Source organism: Polyodon spathula, chromosome 7 (genome assembly GCF_017654505.1).
Source record: "Polyodon spathula isolate WHYD16114869_AA chromosome 7, ASM1765450v1, whole genome shotgun sequence".
In the NCBI taxonomy this organism is placed as follows: Eukaryota; Metazoa; Chordata; class Actinopteri; order Acipenseriformes; family Polyodontidae; genus Polyodon; species Polyodon spathula.
The window spans coordinates 3,886,107-3,905,508 of NC_054540.1; the positions used below are offsets into that span (position 1 = coordinate 3,886,107).

The 19,402-nt window shown below is 44.7% G+C and overlaps 1 protein-coding gene across 2 annotated transcripts in view; it reads right to left on the minus strand.

Moving 5' to 3' along the window:
* The window catches only part of LOC121318020 (dynein heavy chain 3, axonemal-like), a 222,943-nt gene that overhangs the window by 148,513 nt on the left and 55,028 nt on the right, over positions 1-19,402 (minus strand). For both annotated transcript variants that reach the window (XM_041254203.1, XM_041254202.1), the window contains exons 9-11: positions 18,273-18,403; positions 17,712-17,907; positions 15,656-15,859 (exon numbers count right to left, since the gene is read on the minus strand). In XM_041254203.1, the coding sequence (XP_041110137.1) occupies positions 15,656-15,859; positions 17,712-17,907; positions 18,273-18,403 (531 nt within the window). The remainder of the gene's footprint in view (positions 1-15,655; positions 15,860-17,711; positions 17,908-18,272; positions 18,404-19,402) is intronic.

The window sequence follows — 19,402 nt, forward strand, 5'->3', positions numbered from 1 at the left end:
TGAAAGGTAAGATTCCAGTTCATCTGATCCAGCATACAGATCCTGCCATCCTGTTAATCTGAAAGGTAAGATTCCAGTTCATCTGATCCAGCATACAGATCCTGTCATCCTGTTAATCTGAAAGGTAAGATTCCAGTTCATCTGATCCAGCATACAGATCCTGTCATCCTGATCTGAAAGGTAAGACTCCAGTTCATCTGATCCAGCATACAGATCCTGTGATCTGAAAGGTAAGATTCCGTTCATCTGATCCAGCATACAGATCCTGCCATCCTGTTAATCTGAAAGGTAAGATTCCAGTTCATCTGATCCAGCATACAGATCCTGGCATCCTGTTAATCTGAAAGGTAAGATTCCAGTTCATCTAAGCAACAGATCCTGCACTAAAGAATGTCCTCAGCAAGTTTCATGGGATAAACAGGTCTCTAGATAGGCATTATAAATAACGCCTGATCCAGCATACAGATCCTGCCATCCTGTTAATCTGAAAGGTAAGATTCCAGTTCATCTGATCCAGCATACAGATCCTGCCATCCTGTTAATCTGAAAGGTAAGATTCCAGTTCATCTGATCCAGCATACAGATCCTGCCATCCTGTTAATCTGAAAGGTAAGATTCCAGTTCATCTGATCCAGCATACAGATCCTGTCATCCTGTTAATCTGAAAGGTAAGATTCCAGTTCATCTGATCCAGCATACAGATCCTGCCATCCTGTTAATCTGAAAGGTAAGATTCCAGTTCATCTGATCCAGCATACAGATCCTGTCATCCTGTTAATCTGAAAGGTAAGATTCCAGTTCATCTGATCCAGCATACAGATCCTGCCATCCTGTTAATCTGAAAGGTAAGATTCCAGTTCATCTGATCCAGCATACAGATCCTGTCATCCTGTTAATCTGAAAGGTAAGATTCCAGTTCATCTGATCCAGCATACAGATCCTGCCATCCTGTTAATCTGAAAGGTAAGATTCCAGTTCATCTGATCCAGCATACAGATCCTGCCATCCTGTTAATCTGAAAGGTAAGATTCCAGTTCATCTGATCCAGCATACAGATCCTGCCATCCTGTTAATCTGAAAGGTAAGATTCCAGTTCATCTGATCCAGCATACAGATCCTGTCATCCTGTTAATCTGAAAGGTAAGATTCCAGTTCATCTGATCCAGCATACAGATCCTGCCATCCTGTTAATCTGAAAGGTAAGATTCCAGTTCATCTGATCCAGCATACAGATCCTGCCATCCTGTTAATCTGAAAGGTAAGATTCCAGTTCATCTGATCCAGCATACAGATCCTGTCATCCTGTTAATCTGAAAGGTAAGATTCCAGTTCATCTGATCCAGCATACAGATCCTGTCATCCTGTTAATCTGAAAGTTACAAAGACAAGATCACTTGTGTATGTGTAACACTAGTTCCTGGCTAAATAGGGTTTTTTTAAGTTAATATATCCTGTATTTAGCCCCTTGTCCTGAACCTTGGCAGAGTTTATTAAATACTGAATTCAGAGAGCAGTTCAGTATCCAGAGCCACAAACACTCCCTTCCAAACCCCAGGAAGGAGCCCAGAGCTGGGGAGCCCCTCTGCCTCACACTTCCTGCACCCCCCATCCCTCCAGCACTGCTCCTTTTTTACAAACTGAATACACTAAACAGAGGTGTGTGGAGAATCTGAGTATAGCTCAATCTCCATCCAGCGCTGAAACTTATCTCTCATTTACCATCAGCTCTGTCTTCTCCTGGGCCACGAGTGGTGGTGATTTATCCAGCCTGTCAATCACTGGGAGGCTCTCAAGGAGGGAGGTTGGGGTTAGGGTCAGGGTCAGGGTTAGGGTCAGAGTTAGGGTCAGGGTGAGGGTTAAGGTTTGGTTAAGCGTGCTTTTGTGAGTCTGTATAAAAGTAGCGAGTGTGTGTGAGAGAATTATACGTGGTAGAAATATATGACTCCTCACCAAAGCACAGAAGATCAACCACAGATGGAGTCTGTCTTGGATAAAGCAAGCCCATTCTGAATGCTCTTTAACTGAAGCACCTCCCAGGCTCTGAGCATGACACCTGCTTCCTTACCAGTGATTTATTGAAAGCTCTTTCTCCCCATTTTCCTGAATTCTACTGTGCCCCCTCCCCTCTCATCTTTAAAATAAAGTCAATCAGTCAATGTGTGCAGATTGACATAGCCAGATAATAAACACTGGGCACTCCCACAGGACTGAGCATGTTCTCTCCTCGTCGTTTCTTTGCCCTTCTTTTCTCAGTAGCACTGAAGGATTTAGCTCATACATCATCTGCTCTCACACATCACAGTGGCAAGACAGCAGGGATATTCTTTAACAGAGCGCTCTGCTCGCCTGCTGTACCCCAGGAGGCTCTGCGAGAGCTGAAGGGAACAAGCGGTTACATTCCCCAGGTTCACGATATCATGAAACATTGTCTTAAGGCTTAAGTAGTGTTGCAGTTGCACCGAACACAACATAAACAAACAAAAAACAGGTTGCATCTGAACAAATGACACATTGCCCTAAAAGCGAGGAGTGTTATCTTTACCGTAGCTGTGTTGACAATGACTGTTGCTCTGAATACCGTGTCTGTATCTAACAACACACAGCAGACTCAAATATTGACTCCAATACTGAACTATGCAAACCCTGTCCAAACTGTACTCAGCTACGCATTGTACTGTAGTTGAACATCCTGGTGCTTATCTTTTGTGGGCCTACGTTGCTCAGAAAGCATACAGTGACGTCACAGTTTGGAGCGGTTACTATTGTTACACTGAACTAGCTGTGTTTATGAACTGCACAGCTGTGTGCAGCTTGAACTCCTCTGCTGTTGCTGTGGTATAATCACGTCACTGCAATGAAGGTGCTGTTACCTACAGAGGATTGCATACCGAACTCCTCAAGAGAATAAAAGAGCACAGTCGTTAATGGTTTTAAATAATGTGCACAACTGCTAATCTGGGGAAGGCTACAAGGATACAGCACAGTAATGCAAGTCTAATGGTCATATTGAAATGGTTTAAAAGGAGCCATCCTTTGGGTGAGACCTAAAACCGAGGTCCTATTGTAAGTAACTCTGCAGGAGCAGTATGCATAGTGATGCATAGTTTATCCCCTAGTGTCTGTAAGCCGCTTTGGATAAAAGCGTCTGCTAAATAATACAATAATTAATAATTCATACATAAAAGGTTTTTCAATGGTACTTCCCACTGAAATGATACTTAGCAAAAACACAGATTTAAACGTCCAGGAAAACAAGGCTCAACACATGCCTTGGGGGGGAACCCCCTGTTTTGGGGGGGGGGGGGGGGGGTTGTATTTTTTTATGCACTCGTGCTGCTTGCTCAGTCATTCAGCCTCCTTTGGCTTTAAAAAAAGCTTTTTTCTAAACTTGCTGTGAAATTTACCTCACTTTTGTCTGGATAAATTTTTCTGGATCTTGCCTTTCCATAACCAGCAGGCCGCTCATAGGAGTGTCTATCCGTTGCACTGCTTGCATGGTGATTGCATACCTCCAGCTCAAAGTGGGGTGTTCGGTTGGCCGGTCAGTTTGTAAGTTTGGTGACCATAGCTCTGCCGTTCTGCTGTATATATGTTTTGCATGGCCCTTTAAGACCTCATTGGCAATCAGAAAGTACTGATTAGAAGAGAAACCTCAGAATGGAGTGTGGTAACCAGTGGAGTAACACAGGGATCAGTATTAGGTCCTCTGCTATTCCTAATCTAAATTAACGATTTAGATTCTGGTAAACAAACTTGTTAAATTTGCAGGCGACACAAAAATAGGAGGAGTGGCAAACACTGTTGCAGCAGCAAAGGTCATTCAAAATGATCTAGACAAGATTCAGAACTGGGCAGACACATGGCAAATGACATTTAATAGAGAAAAGTGTAAGGTACTGCACGCAGGAAATAAAAATGTACATTATAAATATCATATGGGAGATACTGAAATTGGAGAAGGAATCTATGAAAAAGACCTAGGAGTTTTTGTTGACTCAGAAATGTCTTCATCTAGACAATGTGGGGAAGCTATAAAAAAGGCCAACAAGATGCTTGGATACATTGTGAAGTGTTAAATTTAAATCAAGGGAAGTAATATTAAAACTGTACAATGCACTAGAAAGACCTCATCTTGAATATTGTGTTCAGTTCTGGTCACCTCGCTCTAAAAAAGATATTGCTGCTCTAGAAAGAGTGCAAAGAAGAGCAACCAGAATTATTCCGGGCTTAAAAGGCATGTCATATGCAGACAGGCTAAAAGAATTGAATCTGTTCAGTCTTGAACAAAGAAGACTACGCCGTGACCTAATTCAAGAATTCAGAATTCTAAAAGGTATTGACAATGTCGACCTAAGGGACTTTTTCGACATGAAAAAAGAAACAAGGACCAGGGGTCACAAATGAAGATTGGACAAATGGGCATTCAGAACTGAAAATAGGAGGCACTTTTTTACACAGAGAATCGTGAGGGTCTGGAATCAACTACCCAGTAATGCTGTTGAAGCTGACACCCTGGGATCCTTCAAGAAGCTGCTTGATGAGATTCTGGGATCAATAAGCTACTAACAACCAAATGAGCAAGATGGGCCGAATGGCCTCCTCTCGTTTGTAAACTTTCTTATGTTCTTATGTTCTAATCTGCACAGCTCTTTTAACCTAAAAGGCTGAACAGCTCTGATCTAAACAGTGGCAGGTCTGCTGGACTGTAATTCAAAGGGCGGCCGTGATGTAAACAGTCCCTGCTGTTTGCCGTTGTTTAAATACCTTTAAATCAGGGCTGTGCTCATTTAAACTGGCCACCACATGTCAATCATTTAGAGAAGATCATTAAAACAGGATGCCTTCAGAAACAGGATCTTCTCGTTCTTATCGTGGTTTAACAATAAATAACGGAGGACTTGAAAAGCAGCAGCAGAGATGTCCTTGTCTTTTCATGTTTCTTTCATTTCAAATTCATGCAGCTTTACAAAGTCAGGATGCAATCAGGAGTAGAAACAGTAGCATTTCAAAGCACCTGTACCCCTCGCATCCCGAAACAATAAGCCAGTCACATCCAATTAGGTTTCTGACTATGAGCCTTTGTGATATCCGCTTGAAAGGAGAAATTCTCTCTCTTAATAACGAGTTTCTCATCCTAAGAGACCAAGCTGCTGCTCCATAGGGACTAGGGATAGGATTTCTATTTCATTTTTAAAATCGCAAGAGAAAATTGTGTTTGAAAACAGATAATTACAGATGACTTCATTAAACAGCACTCTTCGCTCAAAGGAAGACAGTGAAATCACACTCGAGACTGCAGAGTGCAAGGCTGCCAGTCTCCTTATGCATGCTTTAGACTGCTGATTGCAGAGTTGCTGCTTGGAAAGCTGATGAGCAGTGAGCTCTCAGCATCAGTCTGCAGATGTCTGACATTTACAATAAAAACCAATAGAACTGTTAACCTTAAAACAGAGACCTGAGTAAACATCTGAAGACAGAGAGTTTATTAACTTCCATATGAAGACATTTACAATGGGATACAGGGAATAGGGATCTGAGCCAGGAAATAGAAACATCTGAGAGCCAGCTCATTCAATACAGCACAGCATAGAGAACTCAGTACTGTGGATCTGAGAGTCAGAACATTCAATACAGTACAGTATAGAGGACTCAGTACTGTGGATCTGAGAGCCAGCACATTCAATACAGTACAGTATAGAGAACTCAGTACTGTGGATCTGAGAGCCAGCACATTCAATACAGTACAGTATAGAGAACTCAGTACTGTGGATCTGAGAGCCAGCACATTCAATACAGTACAGTATAGAGAACTCAGTACTGTGGATCTGAGAGCCAGCTCATTCAATACAGTACAGTATAGAGAACTCAGTACTGTGGATCTGAGAGTCAGAACATTCAATACAGTACAGTATAGAGGACTCAGTACTGTGGATCTGAGAGCCAGCACATTCAATACAGTACAGTATAGAGAACTCAGTACTGTGGATCTGACAGCCAGCTCATTCAATACAGTACAGTATAGAGAACTCAGTACTGTGGATCTGAGAGCCAGCACATTCAATACAGTCTAGTATAGAGAACTCAGTACTGTGGATCTGAGAGCCAGCTCATTCAATACAGTACAGTATAGAGAACTCAGTACTGTGGATCTGAGAGCCAGCACATTCAATACAGTACAGTATAGAGAACTCAGTACTGTGGATCTGAGAGCCAGCACATTCAATACAGTACAGTATAGAGAACTCAGTACTGTGGATCTGACAGCCAGCTCATTCAATACAGTACAGTATAGAGAACTCAGTACTGTGGATCTGAGAGCCAGCACATTCAATACAGTCTAGTATAGAGAACTCAGTACTGTGGATCTGACAGCCAGCTCATTCAATACAGTACAGTATAGAGAACTCAGTACTGTGGATCTGAGAGCCAGCACATTCAATACAGTCTAGTATAGAGAACTCAGTACTGTGGATCTGAGAGCCAGCACATTCAATACAGTCTAGTATAGAGAACTCAGTACAGTACTGGGGATCTGTGAATAAAGACTGTTTACAATGGATGTCAGTGGTGGGATCTTACAAACAGCTAAATATGTAAGCTGTAATGAAACCCATTACTGAGACCACAAAACCAGACCTTTCTACTTGAGCAACCGTTTCAATACAAAGAGCTCAGTATTTGGAATATTGTAGCAAAATAATTCCATTACAGTGGTTAGCTCACCACAGGGTTTACTGAGCCAGCAAATTCAATGCAGAGATTATAAACTAACAAGTGAAACACGGAGGCCCACAGATGCAGGTCTCTGAGCCAGCCAGCCCAATGCAGATAACTCTTCCCTCAATGCCACTGCAGTCAACATGGGGAATGTAGCCCTCAGATCTCAGCGCCAACACATTTCATGTGTTCAATTAGGTGTGTTAAAAGCCTACAATTTTATACAGAGAACTCCAGAGAATAGTGAAGTCAAATAATTGAACATATCAGACACATTACTGCAATACCAGAGGCAGCAAATTCAATGCAGGGGAGCAGGGGATCTGAGAGCCAGCCAATTCAATTCAGTAAGAGACAGAGAACTCAGTGAGAATGCGAGGGTCAGCAAATTCGATACGTTAGAGGCAGGTTTGAGCACTTCATCTGAGACTTGGAGAGACACTCACTGATGTGACTACGCAATGAGCAGAGTGGGAATTTCAATACAGAATGTGACCCTAAACATAGAGATATTAACAACAACAACAACAACATGAAAACTAGTTTAGCTTTAAACAGAACATCCCCAGAGTGACCCAATGGGTTTCAACAGGAGTTGTACCGTGTGGGACGAGCCTCTTTGAGATCGCGTCGCTTGGTTTTCGTCCTGTGTAACACCCCTCTCTCCAATCTGTCTGCTCGTTCATCCTAGTTCTGGGTATTGACTTTTCCAGTAGGATTCCCGGAAAGAGAAACTCTGAGATAGCTGTGTTTGTAATGAATGGATTAATGTCAGAATAATAATAATAAAAAACTCCCCCTTCCACAATGGTCTCTTGAAGAGGTTCAGGGTTAATAATTCTGGTAGCTCCTTCCAACAGCCCCTTCCCTGTGTTCGCACAGTCATGAATACTTGAAGGAGACTCCCACGCACTGCTGGCGGTTTGATTTCAGAACCTTTGTACAGTCACTGTAAAAAGTGACTGTAGAACCACCGCTGTTTGAATCAATTGATTAGACCCCATATTTCACCATCTTCACCATCAATTTGGAGTCAATCGGCTCCAAATTGAACTGGAGATGCTTCTAAACATGCATTTCAAACGAGGGGTCTGGTGACAGCAAACTGCTACCACTGTCTGACATGAGCTGCACAGCCTGCTCACAACAATAAAACACTGTCTGCACAGCCTGCTCACAACACCAAAACACTGTCTGCACTGAGCTACACAGCCTGCTCACAACAATACAACAAGTCAACAGACTTTTCTTTGAAGTCAATACACCTGTCGATGGGCAAAAGTCACAGGGCCGCATACATGAGCAATGTGACATGATAATGTACGCAAGACATCATCATCATCATCGACTGTAAAAGCAGCAAGCACCAATGCATACAACACATACAAAAACACAAATCAGAAAAAGTGAAATCTCCATGATACTATCACCAACCGTGCTTACTGCAACACTCTCCTCTACATCGGGCTAATACATGTAAAAATGAACATGCGACACACAGACAGAGTGAGGGCAGCAACTCTGCTGTCTGATTATGAGGTATATATCAAACCAGCACTGAATAAAGGGATGATCCCAGCTGTTTTACTGCCAGGTATATTGAACCAGCAGTGAATAAAGGGATCACCCCTGCTGTTTTACTGCCAGGTATATTGAACCAGCAGTGAATAAAGGGATCACCCCTGCTGTTTTACTGCCAGGTATATTGAACCAGCAGTGAATAAAGGGATCACCCCTGCTGTTTTACTGCCAGGTATATTGAACCAGCAGTGAATAAAGGGATCACCCCTGCTGTTTTACTGCCAGGTATATTGAACCAGCAGTGAATAAAGGGATGATCCCTTCTGTTTTACTGCCAGGTATATTAAACCAGCAGTGAATAAAGGGATCACCCCTGCTGTTTTACTGCCAGGTATATTAAACCAGCAGTGAATAAAGGGATCACCCCTGCTGTTTTACTGCCAGGTATATTGAACCAGCAGTGAATAAAGGGATCACCCCTGCTGTTTTACTGCCAGGTATATTGAACCAGCAGTGAATAAAGGGATCACCCCTGCTGTTTTACTGCCAGGTATATTGAACCAGCAGTGAATAAAGGGATCACCCCTGCTGTTTTACTGCCAGGTATATTGAACCAGCAGTAAATAAAGGGATCACCCCTGCTGTTTTACTGCCAGGTATATTGAACCACCACTGACTGCTGTTTAATGGCTTTGCATACAACCTCCCATATAAATATATATAAATGAAAGAAAACCAGTATCTTGTGTCTGAGAAAAGTGGAAAAAAAAAAAAAAAAACATCTGCAGCTGTGGCTAGAATATCTACAGCTACAGAACAGGCGTTGCAGATTTCATTGGAAAGGCTTTTTGTTTTGTTCTCCCTTTCAACCCAGTTTCAGATTGAAAGTGCACATGTTATTCAGCCTAGGGGGGTGAAGTCCTTGAATTGAACATGGATTCTCACCTCTGGGACGTGAATCAGAACAGCCTTCCAAGGGAAATTGCACCAATATCACAACAATGCAACACTGTCTGCACTGAGCTGCACAGCCTGCTCACAACAATACAACACTGTCTGCACTGAGCTGCACAGCCTGCTCACAACAATACAACACTGTCTGCACTGAGCTGCACAGCCTGCTCACAACAATACAACACTGTCTGCACTGAGCTGCACAGCCTGCTCACAACAATACAACACTGTCTGCACTGAGCTGCACAGCCTGCTCACAACAATACAACACTGTCTGCACTGAGCTGCACAGCCTGCTCACAACAATACAACACCATCTGCACTGAGCTGCACAGCCTGCTCACAACAATACAACACTGTCTGCACTGAGCTGCACAGCCTGCTCACAACAATACAACACCGTCTGCACTGAGCTGCACAGCCTGCTCACAACAATACAACACTGTCTGCACTGAGCTACACAGCCTGCTCACAACAATACAACAAGTCAACAGACTTTTCTTTGAAGTCAATACACCTGTCGATGGGCAAAAGTCACAGGGCCGCATATACAAGCAATGTGACATGATAATATACGCAAGAGATAGCTACAGAGCCCAGGTCTAATCTGCTTCTACTGATCTGTCTCTGACATTATGTGCACTACCCACACAACTAAGGTACAAAGTCACACACTCTGTCAATAAAACCCTAGTTTGACACGATTTTAAAATACATACAATTCCACAGAAACTAGCTCTCCTGCTGAAACAGAGATGCATCTAGAACCTGTCTTTAAATAAGACAGATCATCCCGTCCTGGGTAACAAAGTAACCAAACCCGCAAGAGAAAGTAATCTCAGCACAATAAATACAGCAGCAATATTATCCGTCAGTGGCTGCAGGTCCTGTTTATTAAATAAAGAGGCCCCCAAGCATTCTTAATGAGCAGACATCTAGTTTTCATTATCCCCTGTCAACAACACGAGAAACCCTACATCGCCTGTCAAGGGCTACAGATGAATCCATTCATTTCTTTATTAGCTCCATTTTTTTTCTTCATCAACTTGACTGAACGCATCTAGTCTCCCCCACCCCCTCTCAGAGTGAAGCAGGCTTCCTTCAGCTTTTCATACAATCCTAATCCATCTCCATTATCCTGGAGAAAATGGTATTTGTCACTTTGAGGAGAAGAAATAATCAATATGTCCTCTGGGGCAATGCATGCATTAAAGGTGGCAAATTGATGTCTCTCACGCAAATGCAGCTTGCCAGAAGATTGCTTTTAGCTAATAGAAAGCTGCAGGGCTCTCTGCTGGCTGGCAGCTGGGAGCTACGCAGAGCGGAGCGGTTGGCAGAGAATCTCATCTCAGGCCGCTCTGCTCGGGTAGAAGTCAATCGGCTCCAAATTGAACTGGAGATGCTTCTAAACATGCATTTCAAATGAGGGGTCTGGTGACAGCAAACTGCTACCACAGAGAGAGCACAGAGAGACTGAAATTGCATAGCAAACTGAAACCACAGAGAGACCACAGAGAGACTGAAACTGCACAGCAAACTGCTACCACAGAGAGAGCACAGACAGACTGAAACTGCACAGCAAACCACTACCACATAGAGAGAGCACAGAGAGACTGAAACTGCACAGCAAACTGCTATCACATAGAGAGAGCACAGAGAGATTGAAACTGCACAGCAAACTGCTATCACATAGAGAGAGCACAGAGAGATTGAAACTGCACAGCAAACTGCTATCACATAGAGAGAGCACAGAGAGACTGAAACTGCACAGCAAACTGCTATCACATAGAGAGAGCACAGAGAGACTGAAACTGCACAGCAAACTGCTATCACATAGAGAGAGCACAGAGAGACTGAAACTGCACAGCAAACTGCTATCACATAGAGAGCACAGAGAGACTGAAACTGCACAGCAAACTGCTATCACATAGAGAGAGCACAGAGAGACTGAAACTGCACAGCAAACTGCTATCACATAGAGAGAGCACAGAGAGACTGAAACTGCACAGCAAACTGCTATCACATAGAGAGAGCACAGAGAGACTGAAACTGCATAGCAAACTGCTATCACATAGAGAGCACAGAGAGATTGAAACTGCACAGCAAACTGCTATCACATAGAGAGAGCACAGAGAGACTGAAACTGCACAGCAAACTGCTATCACATAGAGAGAGCACAGAGAGATTGAAACTGCATTGCAAACCGCTGCCACATAGAGAGACCACATGTCCTGCACTGTCTGGGAGCTTTAAACTGCCCCCAAAGCCTACACAAATACAGCTCAGGATCCAGATATAAGGAATTGTGTAAAAGTCAAGGCTACAGGTTCCTTCTGCTGGAAGCAGTGATCTTATATTGCAGTGCAGAAATGCTCTGGCAGACCAAGGGGACTGACATAATGATGCATCCTGGATCCTAACAGCTCCAAGGAGGGTGTCAGACCAAGGGGACTGACATATCAAAGCTGCTTTAACACATGCTGTGAAATAAGGAACCTCATATATAGGAGGCTGTGTGGTCCAGTGGTTAAAAAAACCTCATTGTGTGACCCTGAGCAAGTCCCTGAACCTCCTTGTGCTCCGTCTTTCGGGCGAGACGTTGTTGTAAGTGACTCTGCAGCTGATGCACAGAACAATGTTGTCTACAGTGTTTACGAAACTGAGTCTGGAATACATACATTGGATTTCAATTATAAATTACGAACATTGTTCAACGTATATTACAAATATATATGTTTGATATTCTCACATTGTCAGTGACCTCAAATAAAGAAATCAAGAAACACGCAGCCTTTCGGTTTTCTAAACACTTCGATATGTGCAATAAGATAGAAAACTGGACTATTTATTTCCCTAATAAAAAAAAGAACAGAAACACAGAACAAGGCAGATTTGCATCCTGGTATTTGTTTAATTCTCTAGCTCCTTATTTTATGGGAGCCAGTGCTAACTATGATGGATCGAGGCATCAGCTAAATCTGTGTGACCCTCGACCCGAGAGAGAGACAAGCCAGAGGTGGGGGGGGGGGGGGGTGGGGGGGGGGGGGGGGGGGGGGGGGGGGGGGGGGGGGGGGGGGGGGGGTGGGGGGGGGGGGGGGGGTGGGGGGGGGGCGGGGGGGGGGTGGTGGGGGGGGGGGGGGGGGGGGGGGGGGGGGGGGGGGGGGGGGGGGGGGGGGGGGGGGGGGGGGGGGGGGGGGGGGGGGGGGGGGGGGGGGGGGGGGGGGTGGGGGGGGGGGGGGGGGGGGGGGGGGGGGGGGGGGGGGGGGGGGGTGGGGGGGGTGGGGGGGGGGGGGGGGGGGGGGGGGGGGGGGGGGGGGGGGGGGGGGGGGGGGGGGGTGGGGGGGGGGGGGGGGGGGGGGGGGGGGGGGGGGGGGGGGGGGGGGGGGGGGGGTGGGGGGGGGGGGGGGGGGGGGGGGGGGGGGGGGGGGGGGGGGGGGGGGGGGGGGGGGGGGGGGGGGGTGGGGGGGGGGGGGGGGGGGGGGGGGGGGGGTGGGGGGGGGGGGGGGGGGGGGGGGGGGGTTCCACTCTTGGGGAGAGAGAGAGAGACAGCAAAGTTCTTAACTCAGTGAAAGATTCCAGGCTCCTCTGTACCAGCTCCTCGCTCTGATTGTAACATGCAATAGAGAGAAGCTATAGACACACCCGCTGGCTGACTGTCAAAGCACTCCTCTCTCTTCCCTCTAAGGCACTAACCAACTATAAGCCGTTTGAGAACAAGCTGTTGAGAATAAAAAGGACATTTTTTGAGGCTGATTGACAGAGTGTGTTTATGCTGGAAAATTAAACAGATGAAACAGTACTACCAACCATTGCTACAGTGCCTATAGAAAGTCTACACCCCCTTGAACTTTTTTTTCACATTTGGTTGTGTCAGTGCCTCAGAGTTTCATGCATTTATCCACACACCATACTCCACAATGTTAAGGGGAAAAAAAGTTAATACTGAGAAAAATTATATTAAAAATACAAAACTGAAAGATCACAATTGGATAAGTCTCCACCCCCCTGAGTTAATACTTGGTGGAAGCACCTTTGGCAGCAATTACAGCTGTGAGTCTGTTGGGATAGGTCTCTACCAACTTTGCACACCTAGATTTGGCAATATTTAACCATTCGTCTTTACAAAACTGTTCAAGCTCTGTCAAGTTCCTTGGGAAGCGTTGATGGACAGCAATCTTCAAGTCATGCCACACATTTTCTATTGGATTTAGGTCGGGGCTCTGACTGGGCCACTCAAAGACATTTACCTTTCTATTCCTTACCCACTCCAGTGTAGCTTTGGCTGTGTGCTTTGGGTTGTTGTCATGCTGAAAGGTGAACTTCCGTCCCAGTTTCAGCTTTCTTGCAGAGGGCAGCAGGTTTTCCTCAAGGACTTCTCTGTACTTTGCTCCATTCATTTTCCCTTCTATCCTGACAAGTGCCCCAGTCCCTGCCGATGAGAAACATCCCCATAACATGATGCTGCCACCACCATGCTTCACAGTAGGGATGGTGTTCTTTGGGTGATGCGTTGTGTTGGGTTTGCACCAAACATAATGCTTTGCATTTAGACCAAAAAGTTCAATTTTAGTTTCGTCAGACCACAAAACTTTTTGCCACATGGCTACAGAATCACCCGAGTTTTTTTTTGCATACTTCAAAACAGGATTCAATGTGGGCTTTCTTGAGTAATGGCTTCCTTCTTGCCACCCTACCATACAGGCCAGATTTGTGGAGTGCTTGGGATATTGTTGTCACATGCACACTTTGACCAGTCTTGGCCATAAAAGCCTGTAGCTCTTGCAAAGTTGCCACTGCCCTCTTGGTAGCCTCTCTTCTTGCTTGGTCATCCATTTTGTAGGGGCGGCCTGATCTAGGCAGGGTCTTGGTGGTGCCATACACCTTCCACTTCTTAATAATCGTCTTGACTGTGCTCTAGAGGATACTCAAGGCCTATGATATTTTATTTTCCCATGATCTGTGCCTTTGAACAACTTTGTCCCGGAGTTCTTTTGAAAGCACCTTGGTGCTCATGGTTGAGTCTTTGCTTTGAAATGCACTATCCAGCAGAGGGGAGATTGGTTATACCTGAGCTAATTTGGGATTGCTATTACAAGGGGGGTGGACACTAATCCAACCAAGCTATTTCAGTTTTTATTTTTAATTAATTTTCTACAAATTTCTAGAATATTTTTTTCACTTGGAAGTTGTGGGGTAGGATTTGTAGATAAATTAAAAAAAATATATTTTAATGCATTTTAATTCCAGACTATAAGGCAACAAAAGGTGAACATTTTGAAAGGGGTGTAGACTTTCTATAGGCACTGTATATAATGCACATTTAATATTCATAATTAAGGCCCTGTGTAAATCGCGATTTCACGGGCTGAGCAGAAATTATGAAATTAGCCCAATACCAAGATTTCTACAATATTCTTAAGAAATAAAAATAAATTATTTCATAATTATTTGTATTTCGAAACTGTACAGCTCTGCGGTGCTGTGCAGAGATTATGTTATGTAAGTATATGCAATCTAGGCAGGAAATTAAATTACTCCACACTGTAAACAAGAAAACACACGTCTCTAAAAAGCCTAAAAATGTGTCTGGAGCAGATCACGTAAAACAGCATCCAGCAGGAGTTTACACAGCGATGGAGGGAAGCTCTTCTGTACGTCCCGCAGCGTTACTGTAGATCACTACTGAGAATCGGCTGTTGACAGGCATTTAGATTAAAGTATTCACCGAAAGAGAAGGGCGGAAATCCAGAGCAGTACCGCGACTGCTTTACTGCAAAAAAAACAAAAACCGGTGCCTTCCATGTTCCAAAAGTCAACTGAAAACCGCGAAGCACGAAACACATTCAATTTTGGCCTGACAGAGGCGTTTTTTTGTGCAAATATCGCTCTTGAAAAAATAAAGACCCACAAGTTACGTAAATTCTTCAGACTGAGTGTAGCAAATGGTGGAGCAATAACTCCTTACCTAAAGTTGCCGAGTATCACAAGCAGGAGATTATGGAATTGGTAAAACAGTCTAGTTGCTTATTGTGGTCACTGACGAGTCGACTAATGCCCAAGATCAGTATGGGCTACACATTGTATTTGTTTTGCAAGACCTGAATGGTGAACATGCATCTGACATACTAGAACTGAAAGCTGTCCTTGCAGATACACTTTACCTACAGGCTGTTAATTACAACACCGTTTCACAAACTATTGTAAAGTGCTTGAATAATTTTGACGTTGAGTTTGATGATGTCAGTGCATGTATCTCTATATTTGATGAAAAAATTATAATAATCTGAACACATAATTTATAAAATAGTTCTGTGCACATTCCATGAAATACGATACTCTACCTGTGACACTGTCGTGAATTTTGAAGAATTTTCACAAGGCCTTAATAATAATTAATAAAATATAAGCAAATGCCTCCTGCTGGACCCTGAACACACCCTGCAGGGAAGGGTCCTCCACTCACCATGAACATGACGATGGCATGTGGTTTGATGGGCAGGCCCAGGCTGTGGTGTGGGTAGCCCCCCTGGTATTCGTTCCCTCTGCTGTACCCCTCCAGCCAGCTCACCAGCTCCTGCAGGGACTCTGTCACCACCATGCGCAACATAACCGACATGAGCGTCGCCACACTGCCGAAGAAGTGAGCCATCTTCCTCATCCTCAGAGCCTGCACACAGGCAGCACAGACACAGGAATCAGACACGGCACAGGCACTGCACAGACATGGCACAGACTCTGGGGAATCAGACACCTCACAGACACAGCACAGACAGCACAGACACAGGAATCAGACATGGCACAGACACTGTACAGGCAGCACTGACACAGGAATCAGACACAGCACAGACACTGTACAGGCAGCACTGACACAGGAATCAGACACGGCACAGACACTGTACAGGCAGCACTGACACATGAATCAGACACAGCATAGACACTGTACAGGCAGCACTGACACAGGAATCAGACACGGCACAGACACTGTACAGGCAGCACTGACACAGGAATCAGACAAGGCACAGACACCGGGGAATCAGACACAGCACAGACACTGTACAGACAGCATAGACATAGGAATCAGACATGGCACAGACACTGTACAGGCAGCACTGACACAGGAATCAGACACGGCACAGACACTGTACAGGCAGCACTGACACAGGAATCAGACACAGCACAGACACTGTACAGGCAGCACTGACACAGGAATCAGACAAGGCACAGACACCGGGGAATCAGACATAGCACAGACACTGTACAGACAGCATAGACATAGGAATCAGACATGGCACAGACACTGTACAGGCAGCACTGACACAGGAATCAGACACGGCACAGACACTGTACAGGCAGCACTGACACAGGAATCAGACACAGCACAGACACTGTACAGGCAGCACTGACACAGGAATCAGACAAGGCACAGACACCGGGGAATCAGACACAGCACAGACACTGTACAGACAGCATAGACATAGGAATCAGACATGGCACAGACACTGTACAGGCAGCACTGACACAGGAATCAGACACGGCACAGACACAGGCAGAACTGACACAGGAATCAGACACAGCACAGACACTGTACAGGCAGCACTGACACAGGAATCAGACAAGGCACAGACACCGGGGAATCAGACACAGCACAGACACTGTACAGACAGCATAGACATAGGAATCAGACATGGCACAGACACTGTACAGGCAGCACTGACACAGGAATCAGACATGGCACAGACACTGTAAAGGCAGAACTGACACAGGAATCAGACACAGCACAGACACTGTACAGGCAGAACTGACACAGGAATCAGACACAGCACAGACACTGTACAGGCAGAACTGACACAGGAATCAGACACAGCACAGACACCAGGGAATAAGACATGGCACAGGCTACAGCTGGACAAGAGACTTCTAAGCTCCAGTGTTTATTACTGACTAGGTGTTTCTTTCTTTCTTTCTTTCTTTTTTCTTTCTTTCTTTCTTTCTTTCTTTCTTTCTTTCTTTCTTTCTTCAGTTACATTCAGTAATTTTTCAGTTTCACTTGTACTCAAAACTCCCTTCTAAATCCAGTGTAAATAAAGTGACACCCAAATACCATCTCATAGAATGATTTTGCTTCAGTTACTCAGTATTCAGAAACTTTAATCACTCACTTACTTAAACAATTCTTTTTTTTAGTTTTGTGTTGAAATGGATTCAGCCACAAAAATGACCATGTTCCTATTCTATTATACAAATGACTGCATCATAAAGATACCATGCAAAGAAAAACAATGCACAGACGATGTGTGAACTAAACACACACTCTACTGTACAGAACAGTGGTCCTCCACTTCTTTACTAGGTCATTTACTTTACCCTAAGAGGCACAAATTATAAGAACAAAGAATACTGTAATATTTGTTAACATTTTGAAAAAAAATGTCTCAGCGCCACCTGAAACTGTTCTGATCTGTTGTTGGTTTGCATCAGTTTCTCATTTTTCTAGACAGTATACTGTACTACTCCCAGACCTCCTCCTGTGGCATCCAAGCCTCAATGCAGTCCCGGCTCTCGCTGACAATGTGGGCGGAGTCTCGCAGCCAGCTCTCCCGCAGCAGCCCCGCCCTCCTTCCCACCAGCTCAGTCATGTGATCAGTCAACTGATCTATGGTCAGAGGTAACTCCCGCGAGAGGGCCTGCAGGTCCAGCAGCCGGAAATGTTTGTACCTACGGAACAAGAGAAGGGACTTCAGTGCTAACACACCGCACACACCAGGGCTGCTCAACCCTCTCAGTTCACTCCAGGACACAATGATCTGTTTCACCACCTGGACGGAGGGTTAATCACTTCAGTGGAAGCATTTAGAACTTGGAACAAACAATGTGACTGGAGGGGTCTGTTGCCTTCCCCTAGCAAAGCTCTGGAATGTTCTATCATCTGACACTATTTTAAAGCCATTATAAAGAATGCTGCATGATAATTAAAATGCAATGCTTGGTTCAAGTCAAAGGTATTGATGAAATAAGCAATAAATTATTTTAAATGGATGTATTTCTTTACTGAACCTTTGCCTGTATTTGAATGCTCTTACTTGCTGTGGAAGCTGTGCAAGATCCTGGCCATGACGGGGTGTGTGGGGTAGAGCGCCCCCATGAGTCTGCTGCGGCCATGCTGCACTCGCTCCTGCCAGGGGAAACACTCCCGTCCTGCACTGTGTGAGGGCTGGGGAGAGAGGAGAAGAGAGGAGAAAAGAGGAGAGAAGAGGAGAGAGGACATTCCTAAGTTAAAAGTCTTGCTTGTTTATATCTTGTTTAGTAAATTTATTGGTTGCGAGTCAATCCTGTATCTTGTATCAAAGACAGTTCTGTATCTTGTATCAGAGGCAGTTCTGTATCTTGTATCAGAGGCAGTTCTGTATCTTGTATCAGAGACAGTTCTGTATCCTGTATCAGAGGCAGTTCTGTATCTTGTATCAGAGGCAGTTCTGTATCTTGTATCAGAGGCAGTTCTGTATCTTGTATCAGAGGCAGTTCTGTATCTTGTATCAGAGGCAGTTCTGTATCTTGTATCAGAGGCAGTTCTGTATCTTGTATCAGAGACAGTTCTGTATCTTGTATCAGAGGCAGTTCTGTATCTTGTATCAGAGGCAGTTCTGTATCTTGTATCAGAGGCAGTTCTGTATCTTGTATCAGAGACAGTTCTGTATCTTGTATCAGAGACAGTTCTGTATCTTGTATCAGAGACAGTTCTGTATCTTGTATCAGAGGCAGTTCTGTATCTTGTATCAGAGGCAGTTCTGTACCCTGTATCAGAGGCAGTTCTGTATCTTGTATCAGAGACAGTTCTGTATCTTGTATCAGAGTCAGTTCTGTATCTTGTATCAGAGGCAGTTCTGTACCCTGTATCAGAGGCAGTTCTGTACCCTGTATCAGAGGCAGTTCTGTATCTTGTATCAGAGGCAGTTCTGTATCTTGTATCAGAGGCAGTTCTGTATCTTGTATCAGAGACAGTTCTGTACCCTGTATCAGAGGCAGTTCTGTATCTTGTATCAGAGACAGTTCTGTATCTTGTATCAGAGGCAGTTCTGTATCTTGTATCAGAGGCAGTTCTGTATCCTGTATCAGAGGCAGTTCTGTACCCTGTATCAGAGGCAGTTCTGTATCTTGTATCAGAGACAGTTCTGTATCTTGTATCAGAGGCAGTTCTGTATCTTGTATCAGA